The sequence below is a fragment of the Marmota monax genome, unplaced genomic scaffold, assembly GCF_021218885.2.
Source record: "Marmota monax isolate L192 unplaced genomic scaffold, Marmota_monax_Labrador192_F-V1.1 WCK01_AAM20220418_F8-fsc00073, whole genome shotgun sequence".
Taxonomy (NCBI): Eukaryota; Metazoa; Chordata; class Mammalia; order Rodentia; family Sciuridae; genus Marmota; species Marmota monax.
In genome coordinates, this window is record NW_026692846.1 from 7,918,915 (window position 1) to 7,942,906 (window position 23,992).

At 47.5% G+C, this 23,992-nt stretch overlaps 1 protein-coding gene across 7 annotated transcripts in view; it reads left to right on the forward strand.

Moving 5' to 3' along the window:
- Window positions 1–23,992, forward strand: part of Zfat (zinc finger and AT-hook domain containing) — a 180,581-nt gene that overhangs the window by 130,458 nt on the left and 26,131 nt on the right. For 6 of the 7 annotated variants that reach the window (XM_046449063.2, XM_046449065.2, XM_058580870.1 and 3 more), the window contains 4 exons: window positions 3,321–3,459; window positions 15,858–15,976; window positions 21,475–21,601; window positions 22,071–22,201. In XM_046449063.2, the coding sequence (XP_046305019.1) occupies window positions 3,321–3,459; window positions 15,858–15,976; window positions 21,475–21,601; window positions 22,071–22,201 (516 nt within the window). Of the gene's footprint in view, window positions 1–3,320; window positions 3,460–15,857; window positions 15,977–21,474; window positions 21,602–22,070; window positions 22,202–23,992 lie in introns of those variants that run through there. The other variant, XM_046449067.2, reaches the window with a different exon arrangement.

Sequence of the window (23,992 nt, forward strand, 5' to 3'; positions counted from 1 at the left end):
TGAGACCTAGTGTCATTTGCTATTCGTGAGTATCTGACTTAAAACCCAGTCTCATGATTTAGTTTGCCTAGATAGCATTTAATCTTTGGTGTTGACATTAAAGTCCAAAAACTTGTATATATTCAGAGAGTCACAAATCCGCCTCACTCACTGCAGGGCCTCCAGGTCAGAGAGCCATGCCTGTCTGCTGTAGGGGCCGCCAGATAGATGCTTTGGAGATGGCGTCTCAGGGCTCACAGCATCAGTCTGCACTCAGGCTTTCTGCCCCTGCTGTCTGGGGGCTGCCTCTTCCCCAGCAGCAGCCCAGTGGAGCTCCACGCTGGCGTGTGGCCTGCCACTCGGGACAGAACTTGCTCTGCTGGAGAGGCCCAGCTGCCTCTCAGGTAGCACAGTAAGTGAGGAGAGAGGACCCACAGTAGCAGGCAGCAGTGGTCGACTTCCCGGGAGGATTATGAGGGTCGTGAGAGCAGAAGCGGCCCCAGGGAAGGGATAGCATGGCGTCCTGCTGACCCCAATGCTGTGGGTGGCGAATGGCTATGAGGCTGCTGAGACCTGGCGTCAAAGCAAAGCTGAGCAGACAAAGACCCCAGGATGCTAGAGAGGGTCCTTTAGGAGGGAGGATTGTCCTCACTGAGGGTCCCTACCAACGTGAAGGTAGACACCAGCTGCTCAGAGAGTGGTTCCTCAGATCCTGGTCTACCTAGTCTCCTCATTCTGCCAGGGAGCTGAGTAAGGGGTTGAGACTCCTCTGAGTTTGCTTTGCTACAGGAAAGGGGAAATTGGCTCTGGGTCTGAAGTTAGGTTCACGGGACCTGCTCTTGTTCTTATTCTGTTCTTATTCTTATGGCCCCTCTCTTCCTGCTCCTGTTGCCCCCTGACTGCCTGGGTTGGCAGTGTAACATTTTTAGTTTTCTTTCTTTTTGATTTCTGTGTAAATGCTAACATTCCAAAAATAATAACTTCATAATACTTGCTTATTTAGAGATGAAAGCGCTTTAAAATGGTTGAGCTTTTATTTTAACTTTTGCACTAATCATATATTGGAATTTTAGACCTTTTGTTCTCAGTTGATAAATGAGAAAGCCTGAGTAATTTTGCCTTTGTGCCAGGTCCTTATATTTAACAAACTCTTGTGAGCCAAACCAACAGCACTCTTACATGAAAGACTGAAAGAAAGCAAGAGCTTAACCTGTGCAGAACTGCACAAAACGACCCACGTCCTGAGTTTGGCCTTGATGTCACACATTCCCTGGGGACATCTCAAACCAGGGTGGGCCACTGGATTAACCACTTTGTGTATTTCTCTTGGAGAAGGACCCTTGTTTGGGGTGACTTGTTATCTTTATAGTCACACTTTCTCTGTCCTGCAGTGATAGAGGGGAAGGATAGAGTCTGGAGAGGTTCCCAGAAGACTGGAAGTTTCAAAATGGCTGAGTATAGAAGGAAGGAAAGACTAAGGTGACTGTCAGGCTTCTGTCTTTATATGATTAGCTGGTTTTGTAGAGGGAGTCCTCAAATTGTTTATTTGAGGGACCTACAAAACATCCCTCTAGAGAGGCCTGGAAAGCAGTTGAACCTCCTATCTGCAGTTCTAGAGAGACACTGGCTACTCGAGTTCAGGAGTGTCACCTTGGACATGCAGGTTCAACATTCAGCAACACAGAAACCATCCTGGGACCCAGGGCAGAGCAAGGAGAGCGGCCCAAGGACAGCACCTTGGAGAGGGCCAGTCTTCGCCATCAGGCCTGGAAAGCAGATCTTGTCAATAAACCCAGAACATGCAGAGGGCGGCTGGGGAACGTGGCCACTGCGGTGCCCTGTGTTGCACTGGGAGGGGCAGCTAGCTGTGGTGATGAGGGGCCATGACGTCTGACGGGAACTTCTGGAGCTGCTTGCCCAGGAGAACCTGGGGCCTGGCAAGGGAGCCAGGCGTGAAGGCCCCCGGTGGAAGCTGCTCTTCAGGAGGCAGAGGGTGGGTGGGGTGGAAAGAGGGTGAAGACTTCGGAAGCTCTCCTTTCATGTTCCTCACCCCACCTTCCTCCTCGGCCTGTCTCTCAATGGGAAGACTCAGCACATTTGTAGACTTGAGAGGAAGAAACCATTGAGAGAGGCTGCTGAGCGCCCCAGGGGAGAAAGGGTATCCCCTGCTCCATGGACTCCCCATTCGGGGTAGGAGTGGCAAAAATGTCGATGAGTCAGATGGTCAGGGATTTAATGTAGTCTTAAAAGACTCAGTGGTATGTCAGCTCTCAGATGCTCAAGAGTTCTGATAAAATAGCAAAAAAAAAAAAAGTTGACGTGGCATCTTAGATGTCCGCTTACAGTAACATTGAGTCCTCACCACAGCTGTACAAGGAGCTGTCACCACCCACATTTCCCTGATGAGAAGACCAGTGCTCAGAAAGGCTCTATGACTTGTCCAAGGTTCCATGTGCTCAATGGTCTGGTTGAACCCCCCAGTGTTGGGGCCATAGTTGGCTGCCCTGTAGTTTTTCAATCCTGCTGGGCAGCGTGGCTGCCATTGCTGGTGTCTGCAATGCAAAAATGAGCATTCCTATAGCAGTTATCAGAACAGCACAGCACATGGCTCAGGAGGACACTTTGGTATCCTCCTGACCACGGGTAGAGCACGGGATGCCATAGTGATCAGATGCTTATCCATCACTGAGTTCATGGCCGCGTCCTTGGGCTCCCAAGAGGCCTGAGTGTTCTAGAGAGTCACACTGGCTACTCGAGTTCACCTCCTCTCTTCATGATTCCCTAAAAACAGTGAGCAGGAGGGCAGACAAGGCTGTGGATTCGTGTGCGTCCTTATCCTGAAAGTACCTCATCTCACCCAGGTTGGGTTGGAAGTAGGTTTTACTAGATGGAATTACCCAGTGACTACTGCGTACACAGATTCTTGCAGGTAAATACCATGGACAGAGGAAGTCGTTTAGCTGAAGAAGCACAGATAGCAGGAAATTAATTGTAATGAAACCTGCTTTTAATGACATTCACTTAAAAGAATGATCAGTTGCTTTTTTTCTTCTTAAACAAGAACTGTAGATTCTGGGTAGACCAAAAAGGAAAGGAAATGAAGTAATGACAGCACACTTCTTTAGGAAAGACGACTCCATCTTGGGAGCACTTCATCCTGGTTGCCTGGTGGTTCCCACAGAGGCAGGACTCGGCATTCCTGGGATCAGCACTTTCCCCAGGGCTTGTCACAGGGTTTTGGGTGCCAGATGCTTACCAGTGGGCCAAGGGAGATGTCACTGGGGAAGCTGTGCTCCTCTGCTTCCCTTGAGGCTCACTTTCCTGCACCCCCTTTCCCGCAGCCTTTCCGCTGTGCTCACTGCCATTACTCCTGCAACATCTCTGGTTCGCTGAAGCGGCACTACAACAGGAAGCACCCCAACGAAGAGTACGCCAATGCGGGCAGCGGGGAGCTGGCAGCAGAAGCACTCATCCAGCAAGGTAAGCCAGGGGCCAGCCCCGGTACTCGGGTCCTCCCAGGCCCAGACCCAGAAGAGCGGCTGGCACCTGCGGTTCAGTCTGCTCCATGAATGCGAGCTTGGTCTCTCCTTCATCCTTCTTGTTCTGTCTTCTTCCTCATTGTTAAATAACAGTTGTTATCTAACAGTTGTTATTTAACAATGAGGAAGCAACTGTTGCCTGGTAGGGATAGAATAGCCTTAAGAGGATCTAAACTGACAGCAGGAAAAATTTACCCACACACTGCCCCAGCCCCCAGCAGTGTTGAGCCGTCATGGGTTCCCTCTACGCCATCTAGACATGAAGTTTGCAGAGAGGAAAGTTCATGGTTTTTTATTTTTACTCAACATTGATTGACAGGACATTTTTTTTCCCTTTGATTTACTGTCTTCCTGACTGTAATTTTTAAGGGCTTTTTGCAATACAACATTGAATGCCAGGTATTTTGTAGTAATGGTTCTTCTGAACATTGTGGGGTTTCTAGATTTTCTATTTTCTTTTTGCAGTTATAACTATTGCTATTGTAGTAGATGAACTTTTTTGCATTATCTAAAAATATTGGATACACAGATTACTTATTCATCCTTAAAAGGAAAAACATTTTAGAACATTTAAACTAATAAAAATTGAAGAAAACTTTTAATAGTATTGAAAAGTTTTACTATTTTTTGGTGTTTTGTTGCATCTTTAAATAAATAATCTTGTATTCTTACTTAGGAGGTGTAGGCTCATTTGCTGTTACTACATGGAGAAATGTTGTCACATTTATATCTGCACTTCAGTGATTCAGCTAAAATGATGGCAGCATTCTTTGAACCAGTTGCTGCTCTTTCCCAAGTCTTGTGACGATTTGAAGCTGAGGACAGTTTTAGAAATCTGTCCCTGGTGAACAGCAATGGGGACTATGGGCCCTGCTGCAGCTGGGCATGCACAGCGTTTTCTGAGTCTGTGTGCAGCTCTGCCTGCTGTAACAGCCACAAGATGCTTCTTAATGTGAAACAAGTGAATTGCCAGCATCTTTCAGCACTAGCAGTGACAGAGCTGGTGTTTGGAAATAGATGAGCAGCTTAGAGATCTCAGGATGGTTGCAGAGCCATCCATCGGGGTGACAAACCGCATGTGCCTTTGTTTTCTGCAGTGGCAGTTTTATGGAGAAATGCAGAGGCCCTGGCTCAAATCTGATTCTTCTTTGGCTGAGCCGCCCGGGCCAGTTACCTAACCTCCTGTTCATAGGCCATTCCTCTATAGACAGGATCTCGGAGCAGCCGTTTGTGGCAATATGGAGGAATCCCGGTGGAAGAACACTCAAGCATTGGTGTGCGATATGGTTTCATTCTTAGCTTTGTGTTTTGTTCTGTTTTTTCCCCTGAAGATACGTGGGACTGTGGAGCCACTGCTATTTTTCAGGGCCTTGGGGATGCTAGGAATCTAACCTAGGATGTGTCACGTGTGGGACAAGTGCCCCCTGCTAAGCTTCACCCCCCCCCCCATTACATTACTTTTGAGGACCATTCTCATGTCCAGGAATCATGGAGAGGAAGATGGACTGGCTTAGAGTCACTGTAAATGTCTGGAATGGAGGGCTAGACCTTTGTTTTTATCCTTCACACTCGTGGATTGGATTGACAGGAAATAGACGTTTGTTGTGGCTGGTGGGACAACATGTGGATCTGATTGATGAAACTGTCATTGCTCTGTGCTTCCAAACTTTCATCACTGCCTTGTAAAACATGTGCTGAGGCTGAACTCTTTCATGCCCTAAAATTTCTGTTACTAAGATTCTCTGTAATCAGTTGGCATTTCAAGGCGGGTTTGGGTTTTATATTTAATGTTTGTTTTCTTTCATGAACATCTCCTTCCCCCACGTCTTCCTGGGGTATGTTGGAGGAGACACCCAATTTCTCCTGACTCTGCCATTGCGCTTCAGCTAGAAAGCAATCTCTGAAATCAGCTGGTGGAGTGTGAACACGCTTTAGCTATCTAAGAAGCACAAAGCTCACGCTGTTCTTTTATCAGGAAGAGGGAAAAAGAATGGAGGGAGAGTGTGAATCTGGATTAAATTGTTTGGAAATACAAAATTGTTTGGTACTATCAGAATTTTTCATCCCTTTTTGATTAATTTCAAGTAATTCTCCCCGTTTCCACTTGGTTTTGTCTTCTTATGCTCACTGCCCACAAAACATCTTTAGGAGGCTTTGTAGTTTCTTTAAAACAGATAGATACAAAGGAAGATATCTTAGAATAATATAATAAAATCTTCTCACAAAATGAAGTTAGAGACTACTTAAACTAACGTCATGGATTCCTTTTCTGCCACCCGTGTATAAATGGTGTCACACTGTGACATGTGCAGAGCCACTGATTGCCAGAGAAGGCTGTCCTGCCCTCCACACCACAGGGATTCTGGGAAGGGTGCCAGCACACCATGCTTTTATGAAAGTAGGAAAAAGGATCTGAGTTCTTCCCAGAATAGATGTTTCTGTTCTGTGTAAGTTTCTGAGAAGCAACCACAGTCTTCCACAGAGCTTGGGTGGGTTTCAGTGCACTCCTGAAGCTCGCCGGGAATGGTGCTGCTCGGGCATCCACCAGCGGTGTGCTGGTAGACGTCTCCCAGGGAGGGGAGGGAAGGCCTGGTATGTAGCGTTGTCAGTCACTGTGGCGTAAATACTCCCAGAGGCCAGTGCTAAGCTCCAGCTTGGAAGTTGGGGAGGTGTATGTGCATTTGGCTTTTGAGCTGTTTTGAGGCAGCTCCAGGATTCCTTGGATCCTGAGGGAACAGGGGTGACATTGCCACGTCCCTGTCAGCTGGGCTTCTCCTCAGAACTCTGGTACTTTTTGGTCAGTAGACTTGTCCTAAGTGTGTTACTCAGCTTCTACTATATGTGCATCTGATATTTTGAAAGCGGATTCCTCTCAGCCCTCACTTGTTCATTAATATGGATTTGAGGCTCTCTCCCACAGAAACGCATACTTTGTTCTGTGTTGCTCCGATAGTCCTGCCCCTTTCCTCTCCTTGAAACATGACTCATTAAGCTACTCAGGAACTGGTCTGTAAATCACAGGCAGCAAGATGAGCAAGGTGCTTTGGTGCCAAGCTTTAGGAGGCTTCAGCTCCCTCCAGTGCACATGGCGGGATGAAGGTGGAGCCAGAGGCCAAAGAACACTCTCAAGTCCCTCTAGATTATGGAATGAGCCCAGAGGAAGGACTCAGACCTGGAGGGGTCTCTGCTCATGAGGCACTTAGACAGGTACTCACCTTATGACCTCATTTTTCCTCGGCAGAGGAAAGCTAATATTTACCTTAACCGTAGTTGCAAGGATTTGATCTCATTCGCTAAGATTTCCAGGCAGTGTCCAGCATGTAGTAAATGCTTGATAATGGCTCACATTTGCTGTTATGTTTATCCATGTATTTCTTTGGGCACGTATCTCTGGAACTCCTAAAGCATGTCCAGAACTATGCTAGCCACTGGAATCTGTTGTCAAACGAGGCAATCCTATGGTAGTATTTGTGTTGTTGCTGCCTAGGTTGGGCATGGGGTGTGAGGCAGTTGCTTTTGAGGCTAGGGGATCTGATGGTATAGCAGAAAGCACATCCTGCTTCTGCTGTGCCCAGGATGCATATAGGAGGAACATCAGCTGCTTCTCTCAAGTGGCTGTGCCTTCTCTGGGTCCCCAGTTGCAGAGGCATTGAGGTGAGGGTATGTAATTGAGATAGAAGAAGCAAAGAGATGAGGCATGTCAAGGAGAAGGCTTAGTTGAAAATTTTGTTATTTTGAACTATTATATGAGAAGAATATAAAGACATGTACATGTGAACCTGGAATGTATCTGCATATCTTTTTCACACCAGGTTCAGGAAAACAGCATATCTAAAAACTCAAAACTCATGAATTAGACCTTCAGACACTATTATTTTAAAATTATATTTATTAGGGCCCAGATTCAACACATTATTGGTAGGTGCTTCCAGTAATGTGATGTTTTACCTTGCTGTTGTCATTATCATACCTGCTGATTTATCCTGTGCAGTGGCCTTGTGAGGTTGGCATGGGCATTCCTGTTTTAAATGAGGAAATGGAGAGAGGGCAAAGGCTGACCGCAGGCCACGAAGTAAGGAAGTAGCCAAGCCACACCTAGTGGTCTTGCCTAGCAGTGTGCTTGCCATGCACACATCGTGAGAAATCTGTAAGTCTGAGCTTGTTGAGGGGTGAGCAGAAGACGGAGGCAGAGGAAAAGGCTCAGTCCTATTCTAGGGTGTGCTGGGTTGCACCTGCTGTTGGGCCACGTGTCAGTGACTAAAGGGTCACACAGGGCTGCTGCTTATTTTCTGTGTCTTTGTACCTAGACTGGGTGCTAATTTGACCCAAGGATGATCGTGGGTCCTGTCTCTTTCTAGCCCTTCCCCCTGGTTACCCAGAGGGTCTCAGATCCCAGGATTTTGAGGAGTGTGGGCTGAGGACATGGGGAAGGCCCTGTTTATCAGGTCTTCCTCCCCGGGGTTGGCAACATGGGGCTGGCCTTGGACAAGATGTGTTGCTTTTCCTCTGCTGTACTTTTCCTCTTATCCTGGAAAGATGGGACTGAGGTCTCATACAGGATTCAGATGTCACCGAGTCCCGTGGCAGATGTGGTCTAGCACTATGTCATGTCATTGGGAACCCCTGTGTGGTAAACTTACAGGTGATTTCCTCTTGATTCCTACCCCTGGCACGTTTTCTCATTCTGAACTGGGATTCTGGCTGGACTGTAGGGCAGGTACCGAGTTCAGAGATGACAGGAGGTGAGGATGTCAACAAAGACCACGTCTCTGAACTAGTTATTCTCTATCCAGTTTCCTTTGATAGTTAATCTGCTTTTGCTCCGGTGATCCTTTAACACCTGTATTAGTTTCCTATGGCTGCTGAAACAAATGGCTTTTTAAAACAGCACAGATATTTTATTTTGCAGTTCTGAAAGCAAAATATGCAGTGAGTCTTCCAAACTAAAGTCAAGGTGCCAACAAGCCTGTATTCCTTCTCTGGACTCTAGAAAGCTGTTTTCTTGCCCTTTCCAGCTTCTAGAGGGGGCCACGTTCCTTGACTTGGGCCCCCTCCTCCATCCTCACAGCCACGAATGTCCAGGGAGTCTTTCTCTTGTGGCATCACCATGGCCTTCTCTTCTGCCTTCTGTTGTAATGATCCTTGTGCTTTCAGTAGGAATGCTTGATGGTCCTCGGGGCGCGTCACTGAATCACATTTGCGTGGCCCCTTTGCCATGTGAGGCAGCATGTTCACAGGCTCCAAGGATGCCAGTGTTCTGCCTGCTGTGCCTTCTTTAAGGAATGAGCTTGAATGTTTTCACCCTCTTGGAGGAGAACAATCAGACCCCAGGGTTGAAGGAAGTCACCTGGGTCACATGAGCTGTGCTAGATGCAGGTCTTCTGTCCACCTGCCCATTGCTCCATGCCATTCTGAGACTTACATTATTGAATATGAAGTTGAATTTCCCATAATGTTAAGCTCTACAAAGAAGTGCAAATATTTTAATGTCTGAAACTCCTCTGGAATTATTACATTGAAATTTGTGAACAAAGGGCCAAGAATGCCAGGACTGGACTCAAATTCCTCCTGAAATTCTGTGCTTTTGCCTTGTTGGTCATTCATGTGAGGAAATTGTGATTTGGGGGTTGCAGTTCTTATGGTGTGCTCTTAATGTCAATGCTGCGAGTCAATCCACCATGTCTTCTGCTGACCTTTACTGTGCATTGTTAAGGATTTAACAAATTGAAATAGAAATTAATTTCTTCCAGCTTTGATGTCAATTAACTAGCATAGTTATACCTTCAGTCTAGATTACGCATTTTCATTTGTTTTTCTTTAATTAAAGTCACTATGGCAAAGGTTGAAGTTTTAATTAGTGTGGGGGCATTATCATATTAAGTTTAATTTAAACATAATATGAGGATGTTTTTCTCCGTAAATTAGTTTCCATTAAAGAGTACCCTAGAAGGAATCTTTAATTTTATTTTGAAGCCCACGTTTAACCCTAAGTATTTGCTCTTGGCCGTGGCTGTACATTAGGTTTTCCAAGAAGCCAGGTAAGTCTAGCCAAAGGCAGCAGTGGAGGTCCTTGCACCTTGGAGGTTCTTCAAAGATGATTTTTAGGAAGAGATGTCATTTTAAGTGATTAATAGGTGATAACAATGAAGACTATAAACTAAGTTTGATTATCTTCTGGTCAAGAAAGAACAAGCTCATTTGACATATGATCTTGTCAAAAAAAGAGTACAGTGTGTTGCAGTTCAGAAAATAAGCAAATCCATTGAGCTGCCTTTCTGTAGAATATTCTGGAAGTTAAGAATTCACTTTCTGCTGTGGTCTTTTTGTGATGGTAGGAGCCACCCCACACTGCCCTCTGGTCTCTGTGTACCTGCTTTGCTCTTTTGCACATCCCTAGGTCAGAGATGGCAAAGCAATGAGTGTGGGAGGGACACACTCCTGGCCTCTGGGTTCACTTGCAGTTATGCAGATGACTGTGAGACCACCCACCGTCTCAGATGAGGAACCCGGTATAGGACAGTGCCTGCATCCATTCCACTGACAAGGGGGGGACAACACATTATAAGTGCCCCTGGAAGATAATTAAATTGTGTGGTGTGCTGTGGGTGGTGGTGCACATTCATGGTCCCAGTGACTTGGCAAGCTGAGGCAGGAGGATTGCAAGTTCTAGGCCTGTGTAATGAAACCCTAATCTCAGAATTAAAAATTAAAAAATAAGATGCTGGGGATGTAGCTCAGTGGTAGGACCCCTGGGTTTAGTCCCCAGTGCCAAAAATGGGGAGAGAAAGTGTGCTACATCCCCATGAGCTTATCTGTTTCTTATATAATTTGTCCAGACAGCCTCACTGTGAGGACACACTCAGTGCTCAGCCCGGCTCTTTGCATTCAGGTCACAAAGGTGTTGGGAAAAGGGGACACTTTCTGACATCCTTTCATACCCATCGGGGGTTAAGGCTTTAGGACTGCAAACAGGCTGAAGAAGCAGTACAGGAGTTTGCATCAGGAAGGTGCCTGGAGGAGAATGGGGGCTCACAGGAGTTCACAAAGAAGTTGTTTGGGTTGGCAAGTGTGGTCAACATTGTCATGTAATGCAGTCACACTGGCCCAGCACAGCCTGGGGTTCAGGATGTGAGCCCTGGAGGTAGACAGACTTAGGTCCAGTTCTTGATTTTTGCAGTATAACCTCAGAAATGTTACCTTGCCACCCCGAGTCTCTGTGTGGAATAGGAAATCCTGGCCATTGGTGGGCTCTTGGGAAGCAAGCCCAACTGTGCAAGGTGTCCGAGAAGCAGGTGGTATGTGTCACTGCTGTTGGTGGTGGTGCTGGGAGTAAAACACAGTGCTCACGGGAGTGACCAGTGAGGGAGCTGGGCCTCTGGACATAGGCACAGCAGGAGGGTGGGTACAGGAGCCTGCTTGCTATGGCAACCTCAGCAGCCAGACGTTTAGGGGAGATCATTCTCAGTTTTAGTTCTGACCTGTGTATTGTAGGATGTTGAGCCTATCAGATACCAGCAGCACCCCTTGGTTGTGTAACAATAGACATTTCTCCAGAAATTACCAAAAGTCCCTTCTAGGAGGGAATCACTCTGGGCAAGAACCACTAGCCTTGCTATTGGAGAGGAAGGGAAGTGATGGCTTCGTATCATTTCCTGGTTTACATTTATACTCAGTAATTTTTTTTGGATAGGGTTAGTATTCTCTGATGGAATACAGTTTAAAGGATTCAGATGAATGAGTAGTGAAAAGTAGCCCTCCTCCCTCAGCCTCTCTCCCTGTTTCCATCTCAGAAGAAGCCATGATGCCCTTCCTTGGAGATGGAGACTCTTCGTAACATCCTGGCTATGATGGTTTAGATCTAGGTGTCCCCCCAAAGCTCATGTGTGAGACAATGCAAGAAAGTTCAGAGTGAAATGATAGGGTTATGCGAGTCTAGCTGAATTAGAGCACGGATCCCCTGATAGGGATTAACTGGTGGGAACTGTAGGCTGGTGCAGTGAGACTGGATGGGGTGGGTCACTGGGGGCATGCCTTTGGGGGTCTGTATCTTATCCTCCGTGAGAGGAGGAGTCTGTCTCTCTCTGCTTCCTGGTACCATGTCCTGAGCTGGTTTCCTTCACCACACCCATCTGCCATGATGTTCAGCCTCCCTCTGGCCCACAGCAGCAGAGGCATTGTTTATGGACTGAGACCTCTGAACTGGAGCTCCAAGATAAACTTTCCTCCCCTAAAATTGGCCCTGTGAGGTCTTTTAGTCACAGCAGTGAAAAAGCTGACTAAGACACTGGCTCTGCAGCAGGCTGCACCTAGGCAGCAGAGTGGGCTTTTTGGTCCAACTCCTCTCCCCATAAGACTGGGCACACTTATTGGCTGAGGAGAAAGATGAAGTCAGAGCAAAGGGACAAAATAGAGGAGAGTTGGGGGACTCTTGGATAAAGAGGATTTGAGGAGACCTGGAGTCAGTGAGTCAGCACCCATTAATTGAGGACCTACAGTTGCTAGGTGCTGGGGCTTGAGTAGCAAGGTTGCTGGGCCAAGTTCCTGTCCTATCAAGGGTGTCATCAACAAGGGAAGATAGACAATGAAATGTGCAGGAAATATAAGTAATACAGCATCTCACTGATCACTGTGATGACTGATCCACAGTAGGAAACCCCTTAGGGCTTGGGTGTCTCTGTGAGTGGGGTGTCCCTTGGGCAGGAGTGTCTGGGAAGGCCTTTCTGAAGGGGCGAGTCTGGAGACCCTATTGGGAATGAGATCAAATGCAGATCTTGCAGGATGAGCTTCCAAGACAGGGAGGCTCAGGAGGGAATGAGCTGGGATGGTGTAAAAGACCAAGGAAGGAGAGGGCAGTTGTGAGATCAGAGGGAGGCTGTGGGGGTGCTCGGGACAGGAAAAGCCAGGATTGTACTCCAGGTGTATCGGGAAACCATGGGAGGGCTTCACACCTGTGCAACATGTGATTTAGTTTGTCTTTTCAAAGACCATTCAGCATGCTAGGTAGTGAGCAGACCAAGAGTAGAGGACCAAGAGGCTACCAGGAGATGGGTGAGGAGCCAGTTGCCCCCATCTATGCAAAAGACCCTAGAGGCTTAGACCAGGAGATGCTGGGAGCACACTACTCTGTTGAGCCTGGTGAGGGAGGGTGCCTGGGCCACTTCTGAAGCCGCAGCTCAGTGCAGAAGGCTGGGCTGGAACTAAAGCAGGGTCGTCATCAGCTCACGAATAACATGCACAGAGTGACAACTCCCTAAGGAATCAGCAGGCCCTGGGGGGCACCCTGTTTAGAGGGGGCAAGAGAGGACCCTGGAGAAGAAGATCTGGGCCCCCAGCCAAGGGGTAAGCAGGATGCCCAGCCACTGAGACAGGGAAACGAGGCAGGTATGGGTCCCAGAGCCCGAGAAACACTCCCCTAAGAGATGCTCATTTTAGGGGCTACCTCTAGGGAGGCCGCAAACTTGAGGAGATTTTCTAAAATTTCTGTAACTGTGTTTACGCATTCACGTTCAGACTAACTGTAGTTTAACTACAGTGTGTTATGTAACAGGTTCCTTTCATTTCTCTTTTATGTTAGTACATTCTATTGATAGTGTGGTGGTACTTCTGTTTTTCACAGTTTTCATTTCAGAATAATAAGGGAGAATGTAGCCATAGGTTATGAAAAGGGCCTCAAGTCCAGTGGAGCTGTACCAGGGCTGTGCCGGGGACACAGGGTAGAGGCTGGTCTCTGAAGGGAGGGAACCTCATCACTCCTGGAGCCTGCCCAGGCTGATGTGAGGTTCTCACCTGATGTTCTCACTGTGAAGTAGAAGGCAGTAACTTAGAGCGTGTCGGGAATGAGGTGGTTGAGAATTGGTCACATTCCTGGGTAAGTGGAGGTGAACTAGAGAAATCCCGAAGTTGGAAACATGATAGTCAAAATGAGTATGTTTTTATGATTTGCCCCAGCATCCTGGGAACCCAGCAAGGAAGGCTATGGTTGGGTTGATTCTGGATGGTGGATTTGCCGTGCCGGTTCAGTAGGAAGAGAAGCTGGTGGAAAGCCAGGGCCCTGGGCAGGAGGCTGTATGGAGAGGAAGCAGAGGGAGTAGGGATGGACTAGGGGGACACGGGAGGTGGTGCAGACTCCATATCCTGTGGAAGGTGAGGAAGAGGGTAAGTGAGATGGCAGCAGCAAACAATGGACAGGATTTGGACTAAACAATAATGTTCTATCGATGTTAAATGTCCTGATTTTTGCTAGCTGCACTAGTTCATCCACAAGAAAGTCTTGTTCTAAGGAAATACATATTGAATTATTTACAGGACAAATAATAGCAACTGAGTCTTAATGGTGGGACAGTTTATTTAGACTAATCCTCACAATGAAAAAACAATTTAAAAATACAAGAAAACAATTTAAAAATACAAGAGAACATTTAAAACATTTAAAAATCTTAAAAGCCTGAAAAGCTATCAAGATAGTGTGCAATTAATGAGCCAAACTTAACAGGAAAACAGAACCCAGAGTAGCTGGGCCCTGGACCTTCCCCTGTGAGGGATAGTCTATTCTGATAATCTAGCAGAGTGTCACTTGTTCTGATGGCCTCACTGGGGGAAGGGGTGAAAAGGAATACTCCAGGAGCACACAAGCTGGAGACCTCCAGGGCTGTCCTCAGTAGGGGTGAACCAGAGGTATCCCCCCACCCCACCCCACCGTGCAGGCGTGCACATGCCCACACACTTGCTCTCAGGCATACACACACCCCTGAAACCTGGACTCCCATTTCCGGGAGGGCATGGGAACCTCAGGTGATGAACTTGACTTATTTCAAGTGGTTCTAAAAGTGATAGTGCGCGAAAGAACCCAGGAGAAGCAGATAGATAGCGTCCCTGGACAAAGGCTTTTGCATTTCAGGCCTGAATGCATTTCTGAAGGGTTTCCAAGAATAATAACCAATACATAGTAAAAGATAAATCAGCTTAAAATGAAAGAGATCATCCTGAGTGAGAGTAGGAGCAAACAAGACACAGACCCAGGCTTCAGATGGAAGTGTAAGCATGTGTAGCTGTGTCCAGGGGAGGAGGAAGAGGAGCAGTTATCCAGAATGCAGCCCAGAGATGATAGAGGTGACCACAAAGAGACATGGAAGGTAGGGAGAAGACCCAGTAAGTTTATCTGGAGCTTGAGAAAGAGAAGAGGCGAATAATGAGGCCAGGGTGATATCCAGACGGAAAGGGAGCAGGTGAGACGGCATGGCCCTGGCCTGGCCTCTTTCCTATCTGGGGCCCCTGAGCATGAACAGCTCCCGCTAGAGGGGGCCCAGCAGAACGCATGCAGATGGAGGGAGAAGAAGCAGGTCATCCCTGCTGGGGTCATTGCCTGAGACCTCTGAGATCCCAGGACACATGGCATGGTAATGATGGCCAGGAGAAGGTGCTGGGTCCCAGTGGAGAATAAAGGGCAGAAGAGGATGAGGGCTGACCACTGGGGAGTGAGCAGCTGGAACCCAGGGGCACTGTGGCAAGGCGCCCAGCCCCAGGTGTGCCCAGGCCCACCCAGCCCCTGGTGGAAGCCCTGCAATGGCAGCAGGCGTCACTGGCTGGTAGAGTTGGGCTGATCTCAGGACTGCAGTTTGTGTCAGAAAGCCCAACTGCTCAAAGGGATCTTTGTTCAGTCTCCAATTTGGTTGCTGTTTGTAACAGAAATTTAGAAAGACAGTCTTTTGTGTAACTCCAATTTTTTTTTTGACCTCAAGTTTTATGTTCTCCTAATTAAAGCATCCAAACACTTCCTGGAATATGTGCAAAATTCAGTCAGTTCAATAAATAGTGACATTTCAGAATGTGACCAGCTTTTTAATTGGTTCTTTGCTGGGAGATTCTTGTGAGAATTTGTACCAATGACTTAGTTTCTGGTGTGAATGAGACTGAGGATCTGACTCCTGGTCTTACGTGTTTGGTTCAGAGGAGATGGACAGCAGCAGTCACTACCCTTCATTTGTGTTTTTGTCCCCTAAAATATTTGTCATTTGCAAATGAAAACATGAAAGAATGATTTTGGCCATTTATCCATTCAGCCAAGGAGATTATGTTACTCATTTTATTTCTTTCTGGCATCTAAAATATCAAGCACATGTTAGGGTCTCTGCGCATGTGTATTCAGTAAATGAGAAAAGTACATTAAATTTTAATTTTTTACCCTGAAAAACACATACACACTGTTGCTGTTGTGATCCAAAGCTCAGGTGAACTTGGATGGAATGTAAATGCTGGAGACATGTATTGAGGCAGGTGGGCAGGAGAGGAGCCTGACATTCCTGTATGTTATGAACACCTTCTACCTGTCTGTGCTTACAGGTGGTTTGAAATGCCCCGTGTGCAGCTTTGTGTATGGCACCAAATGGGAGTTCAACAGGCACTTGAAGAACAAACACGGCTTGAAGGTGGTGGAAATTGATGGAGACCCCAAGTGGGAGGTAACTTTTTAAAGTATGGTCCTGATTTTGACATTTCTAAACCAAATGACAGGCTGGGTATAACTGGGCACAGACACCAATCCTCAGGGCATTGAGATTGCTCGTTGGGAAATTTCTGAAACCTTTTATAATTGTGTCTTGGGGTACAGCTGTGTAGGATCTGGGTCATGTGTACATTCTTCTTCTGGGTTGAAGTTAGACTCTTCTGTGAATATTTGCAATGACATTTCTAATTCTTTTGTTCACAAATCCAGAGTTTCAGATGTTGCATCTGAGAGAAGGGAAGGCAGGGAGCATGTACCATCCTCACTGAAAGAGTTGCAAAGGCCCCATTTCCTGATCAGACCTTCTCTCCCTCCCTGGGGCCTGGTGCTCCTTCCTGCTGCCTTCATTTTTTCCTCTTCAGAGTTGGAGCAGTCACCTGGCCCTCTTTTCAAATACTAGGTATCACTTCCGTGGACACAGGCAGGGTTTCTCAGACTCAGCACTGTTGACGTTTGATTTGGGTGAGTCTTCCTTGTGGAAGGCTGTCCTGGGGCTTACAGGATGTTTGGCTGCATTATGGGACTCTTCCCACTAGTTAGCAGTAGCATCGCCCCCTCCCCAGAGCATCTGTTGAGGAAACCAAGAATGTCCGAGGCGTAGCAGTGTTCGTGTTCCCTGGCACTCATGATCACCCCAGGAAACAGAGGGGCCATGGCAGTGCATCCAGTGCTCACTTGAGGGGTCACAGTCCAAACACAGGTTCAGTAAAAATACTGTACAAAACCACCTCCAGCCTCTGTGTATAGTGGACATAAAACAAATGACTTTCATGTTTAGACTTGGGTCTCAACCCCGAGATGTCTCATTTTATATAGAGATGTAGATGCGCATGTATTCCAAAATCCTGAAAGTGTAAACTTGGAAGCACTTTTGTTCCCAAGCATTTCAGATAAGGGATGATAACTGGTGTGTGCCATGGTTAGTGTGCAGCCTTACATTTCTCAGGCTTTCATGCTGAGAGGGCCTGGAACAAGTGATACCTGAGCAGTGAGCATACCAGGGACCAGGTCTTGGTTTATTTTTCTTTCCTTGGTACTGGGGATTGAACCCAGGGCAGCTTTAACCCTGACCTACATCCCCAGCCCTTTTAAATATTTATTTTGAGACAAGATCTCATCAATTTGCTGAGTGCCTCAATAAGTTGCTGAGGATGGCCTAAAATTTCTTATCCTCCTGCCTCAGCTTCCCAAGTTGCTGGCGTTACAGGAATGCACCCCTACGCCCAGCGCAGGTCTTAGTGTCTAGTAGCATTCTCTGATAAGGAACATAGTTCCTTAGAAAAGTAGTTGATCACTGGGCTGAGGCAGAGAATATATAAGAGGATTCTGGAGCATATGTGGTTCTAGAAATGTGCTCCAGACAGACAGTGATCGAAACAAAACAGAAAAGGAAAGGATGAAAAGGGGATGTATGTCAGAAGGAAATGGGAGGCAACCAGAAAGAGTTCTCAGTGGCCAAAGCTGAAAATTGAGTAACGAAATCAATACTATATAAAATCAATACTACAATTATAACCCAAAGAATGAAGTATTCATGAGTCTGCACTGATGTAAACAGGTGATTAAACAAATAAATGGGGGAGAAGGGACTATGCATACTCGTAGAGGATTCTGGTTAATAAATGTAGACAGATTTGGAGAAATAGAAAAACAGCTCAGGAGTGATGCTGTGGACAAGTTCCCTCTGAGATTGTTGAAACCACCGGGCAGGTGTGTAAGGGAAATAGGATGTTTGCATAACCTCAAGAATTCTCCACCCAAATATTTATTAATTGCAAAGGGAAAGGAAGTTCCTTTAGAGTGGAGCCTGTGGATAGACCTTACACAAGGGATGGAGGCTGGCCTCATCAGTAGTAAAATGTACTCACACTGGTACCAACTGGTTGATGTCACAAGAAGGGAGCTTTACAGAATTTTTCAATCTCAGACTGTGAGAACCATAAGTCATGCCCACATCCTCTGAGTGATCACACGCTAGGCCTGGAGTCCTCAGAATTGTCAAGATCATGAGTGACCAGGGAAGCTGTCACCTCCTGGAGGAGACTAAGGGATGTGGTGATTGAATTCCTGTGGGATGGGCTGCCAGCGTGGCTCTGCGGTAGAGCGCTGGCCTGGTACGTGCACGGCCCTGGTACCACCCCCACACGTGGGATCCGGGGAGAGTCCTGGAAGAGCGAGAACACAAGGAAGATCCGGTGGAGTCAGGTAGAGCCTGCCTGGCGGCACAGCACCAGGGTCCCTTTCTCAGTTTTGACAATGGTGTGGTGACCAGGAAAGACGTTACCATTAGAAGAGGCTGGCAGAGGGCATGCAGGAGCTCTCTGCGGTCCTGTCTTTGCACCTCCTGTTTAAGTCCACAGTTACTGCAAAATAAAGTAGTTATAGAGAATGAAGAGGTGGGCATTGTGCATTGGGAAGGGGGAAGCAGAGGGAAGGACAGGGGAGGGCTGCCTCTCCAGCACCCTGGGGTGTGTGTCTCACTCGGACATCATGGATATATGCTACATAGGAATAAACATTAAACTACAAAAAAGAAAGTCCTAAACATCGAGAGAAGAGGAAATGAATGATTCTAGCTATTCCTCAAGTTGGTGGCATAACAACAGACAGGAACTGTTTTGAGAGCCTTTAAAACAGTAATTGGATTGTACCTTCCTTAGGGGACATAACCTAAAGGCAAAAAGAATTGCACTCTTTTCCGTTACTTCCTGTTGGTGGTGGTAGTGGTGATACTGTTATTCTAAAGCTGTTAGTAAACACAGTGGAATACATAAAATACGTTTAATTTCATAAGCTTATAGTGCTGTTTGGGAAAAACAGCTCAAGAATCAGCTCTTTATTTTAAAAGTTGGTAATAAAAGCCAGGAATAAGCAATTGGCCAACCTTTAAAAAAAGAAAAACCCACCAGTGTGAGCATAACTAAAGATTTGGTAGGGGGAAGTTTTTCCTGTAGAAAATTACAATTTTGCAACCTTGTAATGATGCTGTGGGTCCAGCAGGGAGTGTCAGTTACTGCCAGTACTACACACGAGAGCCACGCAATGCACGTGTCCCACAGAGGGTGTGCAGTGCCACCCTGAAGCACTCGTGCCAGGAGGGGACTCTGCTCTGATCGTGCCTCAGCATCGTACTCCCAGCTGATGGCAACTAGGGACAGAGGGACAGGTTGACTGTCCAGGGTGATGTGCTCGGCCGGTCAGGCTATTGGACCTGTGAGGCACTGCCTGCTTGCTTCAACAAACAGTCCCCAGAGGGAAGGCCAGCAAGGAGGAGCACATGTGGGGTTTTAAAGTCCTCTGAGATGGACAGTCACTTCTCAGGAATGACTTTCACTCAGGTTTGGTTTGAACCAGCAGTTAAAGCAGTAAGATAATTGGGGAAATTTGAATGTTACCTAGACACTAATAATATTCAGGGCTTATTGCTGAGTTTTTGAGGGTGACAGTGGAATTAAACTTATGTTTTGGAAAAGTTTTAGCTTTCAGATACATTCTAAAATATTTATAGAAGAAAAGATGATTCCTGGATTCACTTCAAAATAATCCAAGGGCAGGGCATGAAATGTGTGTGGGGAAACCCTGCCTGCCATGAGTTGATGATTGTCAGACTGGGTGACGGGTACGTGGAGGTTGATTGCACTCATCTCTCTGCTTTTGAGTATGTTGGCATTTTTTTATAATTTTTAAATTAAGTATGAGCTTCTGAGTGCCAGACTTTGAGTCCTGCCTCTATCTTCTACAAACTGCTTGACCTCGAGCTGTTGTTGAACCTGTGGCCTTGGTCCTCATCTGAACAGTAGGCTAATAATGCCTGAGAGGCTTAGTGGGTTGGAGAAGGCTGTGTAAAGTGCTGGGCTCTGCCTCTGGCCCGCGGAAGCCCTGAGTACTGCTGGTGAGGCTGATGTCCTCAGCTTCAGGCTCTGTCTGTGGGGACACGGTTAATCCCCTGGCGTTTCAGAGTCATGCTGCAAGGATTTGCCTTCTTGAACTAAAGAGATGTGAGGCTTGGTTGTGATGTAAAGCTTGTTCCATCCTGGTCACTGGTCACTGGTCAATGCATGCAGCAGGTCTCCCTTCCAGCAGTTTCCACCTTAAGCAGAGCAAAAGCAGTTGACACAAAGCCCTACCCTTGACCCCACAAGTGAGACAGTCGAGCAGCCAATAAGCTGGGCCCTGTGGTCTCCAGGGGACTAACATGTTCCTATTCTAGGAGTTTGGGCTCTCTGGCTCTCAGGAATGCCTTACAAAGGCAGGTACAGGATTCTGTCTTGAAATTATTCAAGTGAAGTATATTTGGAAAAAAATCCTAGTTTTTTAGAAGGTCAAATTTTTATAAATAAATTTCTAAAATGTCTTTTTTTCTTTCATTAAAATTATATTTTTCTCTTGAAAAACAAAAAACAAAAAGCGCTGTACTAAAATGCAGACCCCAGAATGAGGTGGCATTCCATGAGGTGGCAGGCTCAGGCAGGCCTGGGTCCAGTGTTAGCTAAGACATGGCTCAGTGGCTCCTAAGGGAAATGCCTTTCTTTTTGTTGATTTCTGCATTCATCAGGTATTTATTGGGAGTCTCTTGTGTCAGCCTGGAAAAACCTGAATGGAGCTGGCCAGCTGGCTGTGAAAGGACAGGTGCCTGGACTGCCGGCCTCCGTCAGCTCCCAACGAGAGCTTATAGAGCGTGACTGTGGCTCCCCTAAGCCTCCTCGGAGGTCTTCCTTTTTCTCCTTCATTGCTGACAGTCCGCCTCCTGCCTCATAGCTCTGCTCCCATGCCCAGCCCGACCTGAAGGAGACCATTGCTTTTATCCAGCTCTGTGAGAATCCTCCCCACTTCTCCCCTGCTGTCCCTCTCTGTACCTGTGATCGTCCTTCCCCATCACAAGTGCTGACCTAGCACGGATGGCTGTCTTGTAGTGAGTTTTGTTTATCGTACCTTCACATAGCTAACGGAATGACGTGAACAGCTGGGATGCACTGGATTTCCCACACGCTGGCACCCAGGCTCTGCATGTCGTGTACTCACCCGTCCCCCTCTTTCTCCTCCTCCTCCCTACTGTTGGCTGCTCAGTTGCCTCTCTTAGCCCCATGGCCTGAGATCCCGTGTTAGGGGCAGATTCGTCGTGGCACTGATACCAGTGGGAGGAGATGGGGAAGCCACTGGTAGTGCATGTGCAAGAATAATAAGCATGCAGTTCTCTGACTGTGAGCTGCATCCTCTGCTCTTCCTCCTGCAAGAAGGAGGAATAAGAAGCTTCCACCAGAGCTGGTTTTAAAATCTTGGTACTTGCAAAGAGAAGGTTGCTCTTTGGGGATTATTTATTGGAGCAACTGATTTCTCAGGAAAGCTAGGTAAATGAGATGTTGCCAGTGTTGCTTTGTCTCAGTACATTGTCTTAAAGCCCCTGGGGGTTGGTCAGCCTGTTAGAAGACCACTTAGGTTTTGTTTTTATTTTAGCCAGCAACAGAAACATCTGAGGAGCCCTCCACCCAGTATCTCCACATCACAGAGGCCGAAGAAGATGTTCAGGGGACGCAGGCAGCTGTGGCTGCACTCCAGGACCTGAGATACACCTCTGAGAATGGTGAGGGCAAGTCTGTGCACACCTAGAGTGGGCCTGGATGAGTGAACTGTGAGTGAATGGTGTTCGTCCATGGACCCACCTCGAAAACCATGGCCTGGCCTTGAGAGTGCAGGGTTAGTCTGGCGCAAGGCCTCTGGCCCTGGAAAGGTTGTAGAATAGAGCCCCAGTGGCAGAGGCAAGTCTCTCAAGGCTGTTTTTTTCTTTTTTGGTGACTCAGTGACAGGTCTGTGAAATGGAGACAATGCTGTCTCTTCATAGTTGCTCGAGGTTTTGCAAGGTTTCTAGAGAGAATGCTTAGTAAGCTATAAAGTACCGTACAAATTATTTCTCTTGTCAAAATGAGCGATTATGCAGAACCTGTGTATCCTTTGGAAGAGGCCCGGTGAAGCACCCAGAGGGGAGGGTCCAGTTTTGCCGTGGGTGCCCTTCATAGGCCCTGATGGTCTTCTGTGTGCTTCTTCCTCCTAAGGTGACCGGCTTGACCCCACGGCCGTGAACATCCTGCAGCAGATCATCGAGCTGGGCAGCGAGACGCACGACGCCACCGCCGTTGCCTCTGTGGTTGCCATGGCACCTGGGACAGTGACTGTGGTGAAGCAGGTAAGGGCCCCCTCTGGGAAACCCCTGCTCCCTGTGTCACTGCACGTCCTCTGTCCTCTTATGTGGCCTGGGCATTGACTTGACTGGGGGTAGCTTGGGACAGAACTGGTCTAAGCTGGCGCATCTTCTCCTACTTTGATGATCGCGGGATTGCGTCTTCTGTAGGTCTCTCTAGGGGCAGGGCTCAGGGGAGAGGCACAGTATATTTCAGAACACTCTGGGAACGCTTCATTTGTTTCATTTCAAAGCATTTCAGAATGAGAAGGAGCATGATGTGGACGTGTGGCTGCATCTGTGGTGAAAAGCAAAGCCCTCTTTGCTTGAGGCCTCAGCAGACAGTGGGCCAGTGGGAAGTTTGGGATCAGCCACAGAGGCCCGGCAGATTTCCCCACAGACTGCCCTTTTTAAATAGTAAGCATCACCTGTTCAGGTCCACACAGGCTAGGAGAAGAGCCATCAGCTTCCGAAGAAAGGTCACACCGATTGGCTCAGCGCCTCCTGTCCTGAGCTGGACTTCCCGTCGGCACGGGGCACCCTTCCACCTATTCACACTTGTCTGTCCGTCTGCTGTCTCCTGCTTCACTTCATAAATGACTTAAGCTGGCTTACACAAGTACTTTCAAGACAGAAACACAAATGACAAACATCAGAACCAGGGAAATATATAATTTAGAATCAAAGTTGCAGTTCATGGTGGAGTTGGAAGTGCAGAGCATGGAGTTTTGTACAGCTCACGGTGCTTCCTTGGAGTCACTGGGAAGTGTTTACTAGGTGCCTGTTTCAGGTGGTATTCTGGTTGCTGGGGCTTCCGGTGGAAGCAGTGCCACCTTGGTGGTTACTCACTGGCAGGGAACAGGACAAACTCATGAATGAACCAGCAGGCCATAAAGGGTGGCCAAGGCAAACCAGCAAGTGGAGAGAGGCAGGAAGGGGAGGGTGGGATGGAGGTGAGGGACAGGGGCTCTTCTATGGAGGGTCGTGGGGGGCACCTGCAAGAGGTGTGGGCTACCTGAGCTATCCAAACTTGACTGTAAATTTGGTTGTGAATTTTACAACTGAAAACAAGGAAACATGAAACAGTCAACAGAGGGAAGGGGCAAGCTTGGCCTTGACAGGTAGGGATGATTGTTACTGTGGCTCTCATGTGTACCCAAGGCTGTGTCCTGGTGACCTGCCTTTGGTGAGTCCCCAGTGAGCCTCCCAGTATGGTCTTCATGACTTCCCTAAGTGTGCCCAGGGCATGGCTCAAAGCATGACATTCACGCCAAGTAACTCTGCGGACAATCAGAACATTCTGGCTCAACTCTGGAGTTCTTGGTCCATAGAGCAGACTTAGTTCTCCAGAGCAATGTTTGGATTGTGTGTCCTGCATACCTCCTCCAGGGCGGTATTTCCCTCAAGAAGGTCCTGGAGGGAAGTTGGACAGTAGGCAGCTGAGTGCTTCAGCCTGCTGTGACCTGGTGTTCTGCACTAGCTGAAAGCAGGCCGTGTCCTTCCGGGCTCTGGCTTTTCAGCTTTCATTGGCATGTCCTGGGTTGCAGTCCCAGATTGTCTTGTAAGTCTCTTCTGGAGCTTGGCATTTGCATCTTGGCATGTAGAGTGCTGAGCTAGACTTGGTGTTTCAGGAAGGTCTGATTGGGTGCTCCCATCCAGAGTGTCAGGAGGACTTTGCGTGTTTCTGACAGGCCAGATGCTTTTGAGAATGTGGGAAGGTGCTACTGATAGTGATTTGTGTCTTGTTTCTAAGAACAGGATTGATTTACTGCTACTCAGGGGAATGATTTATTGAGC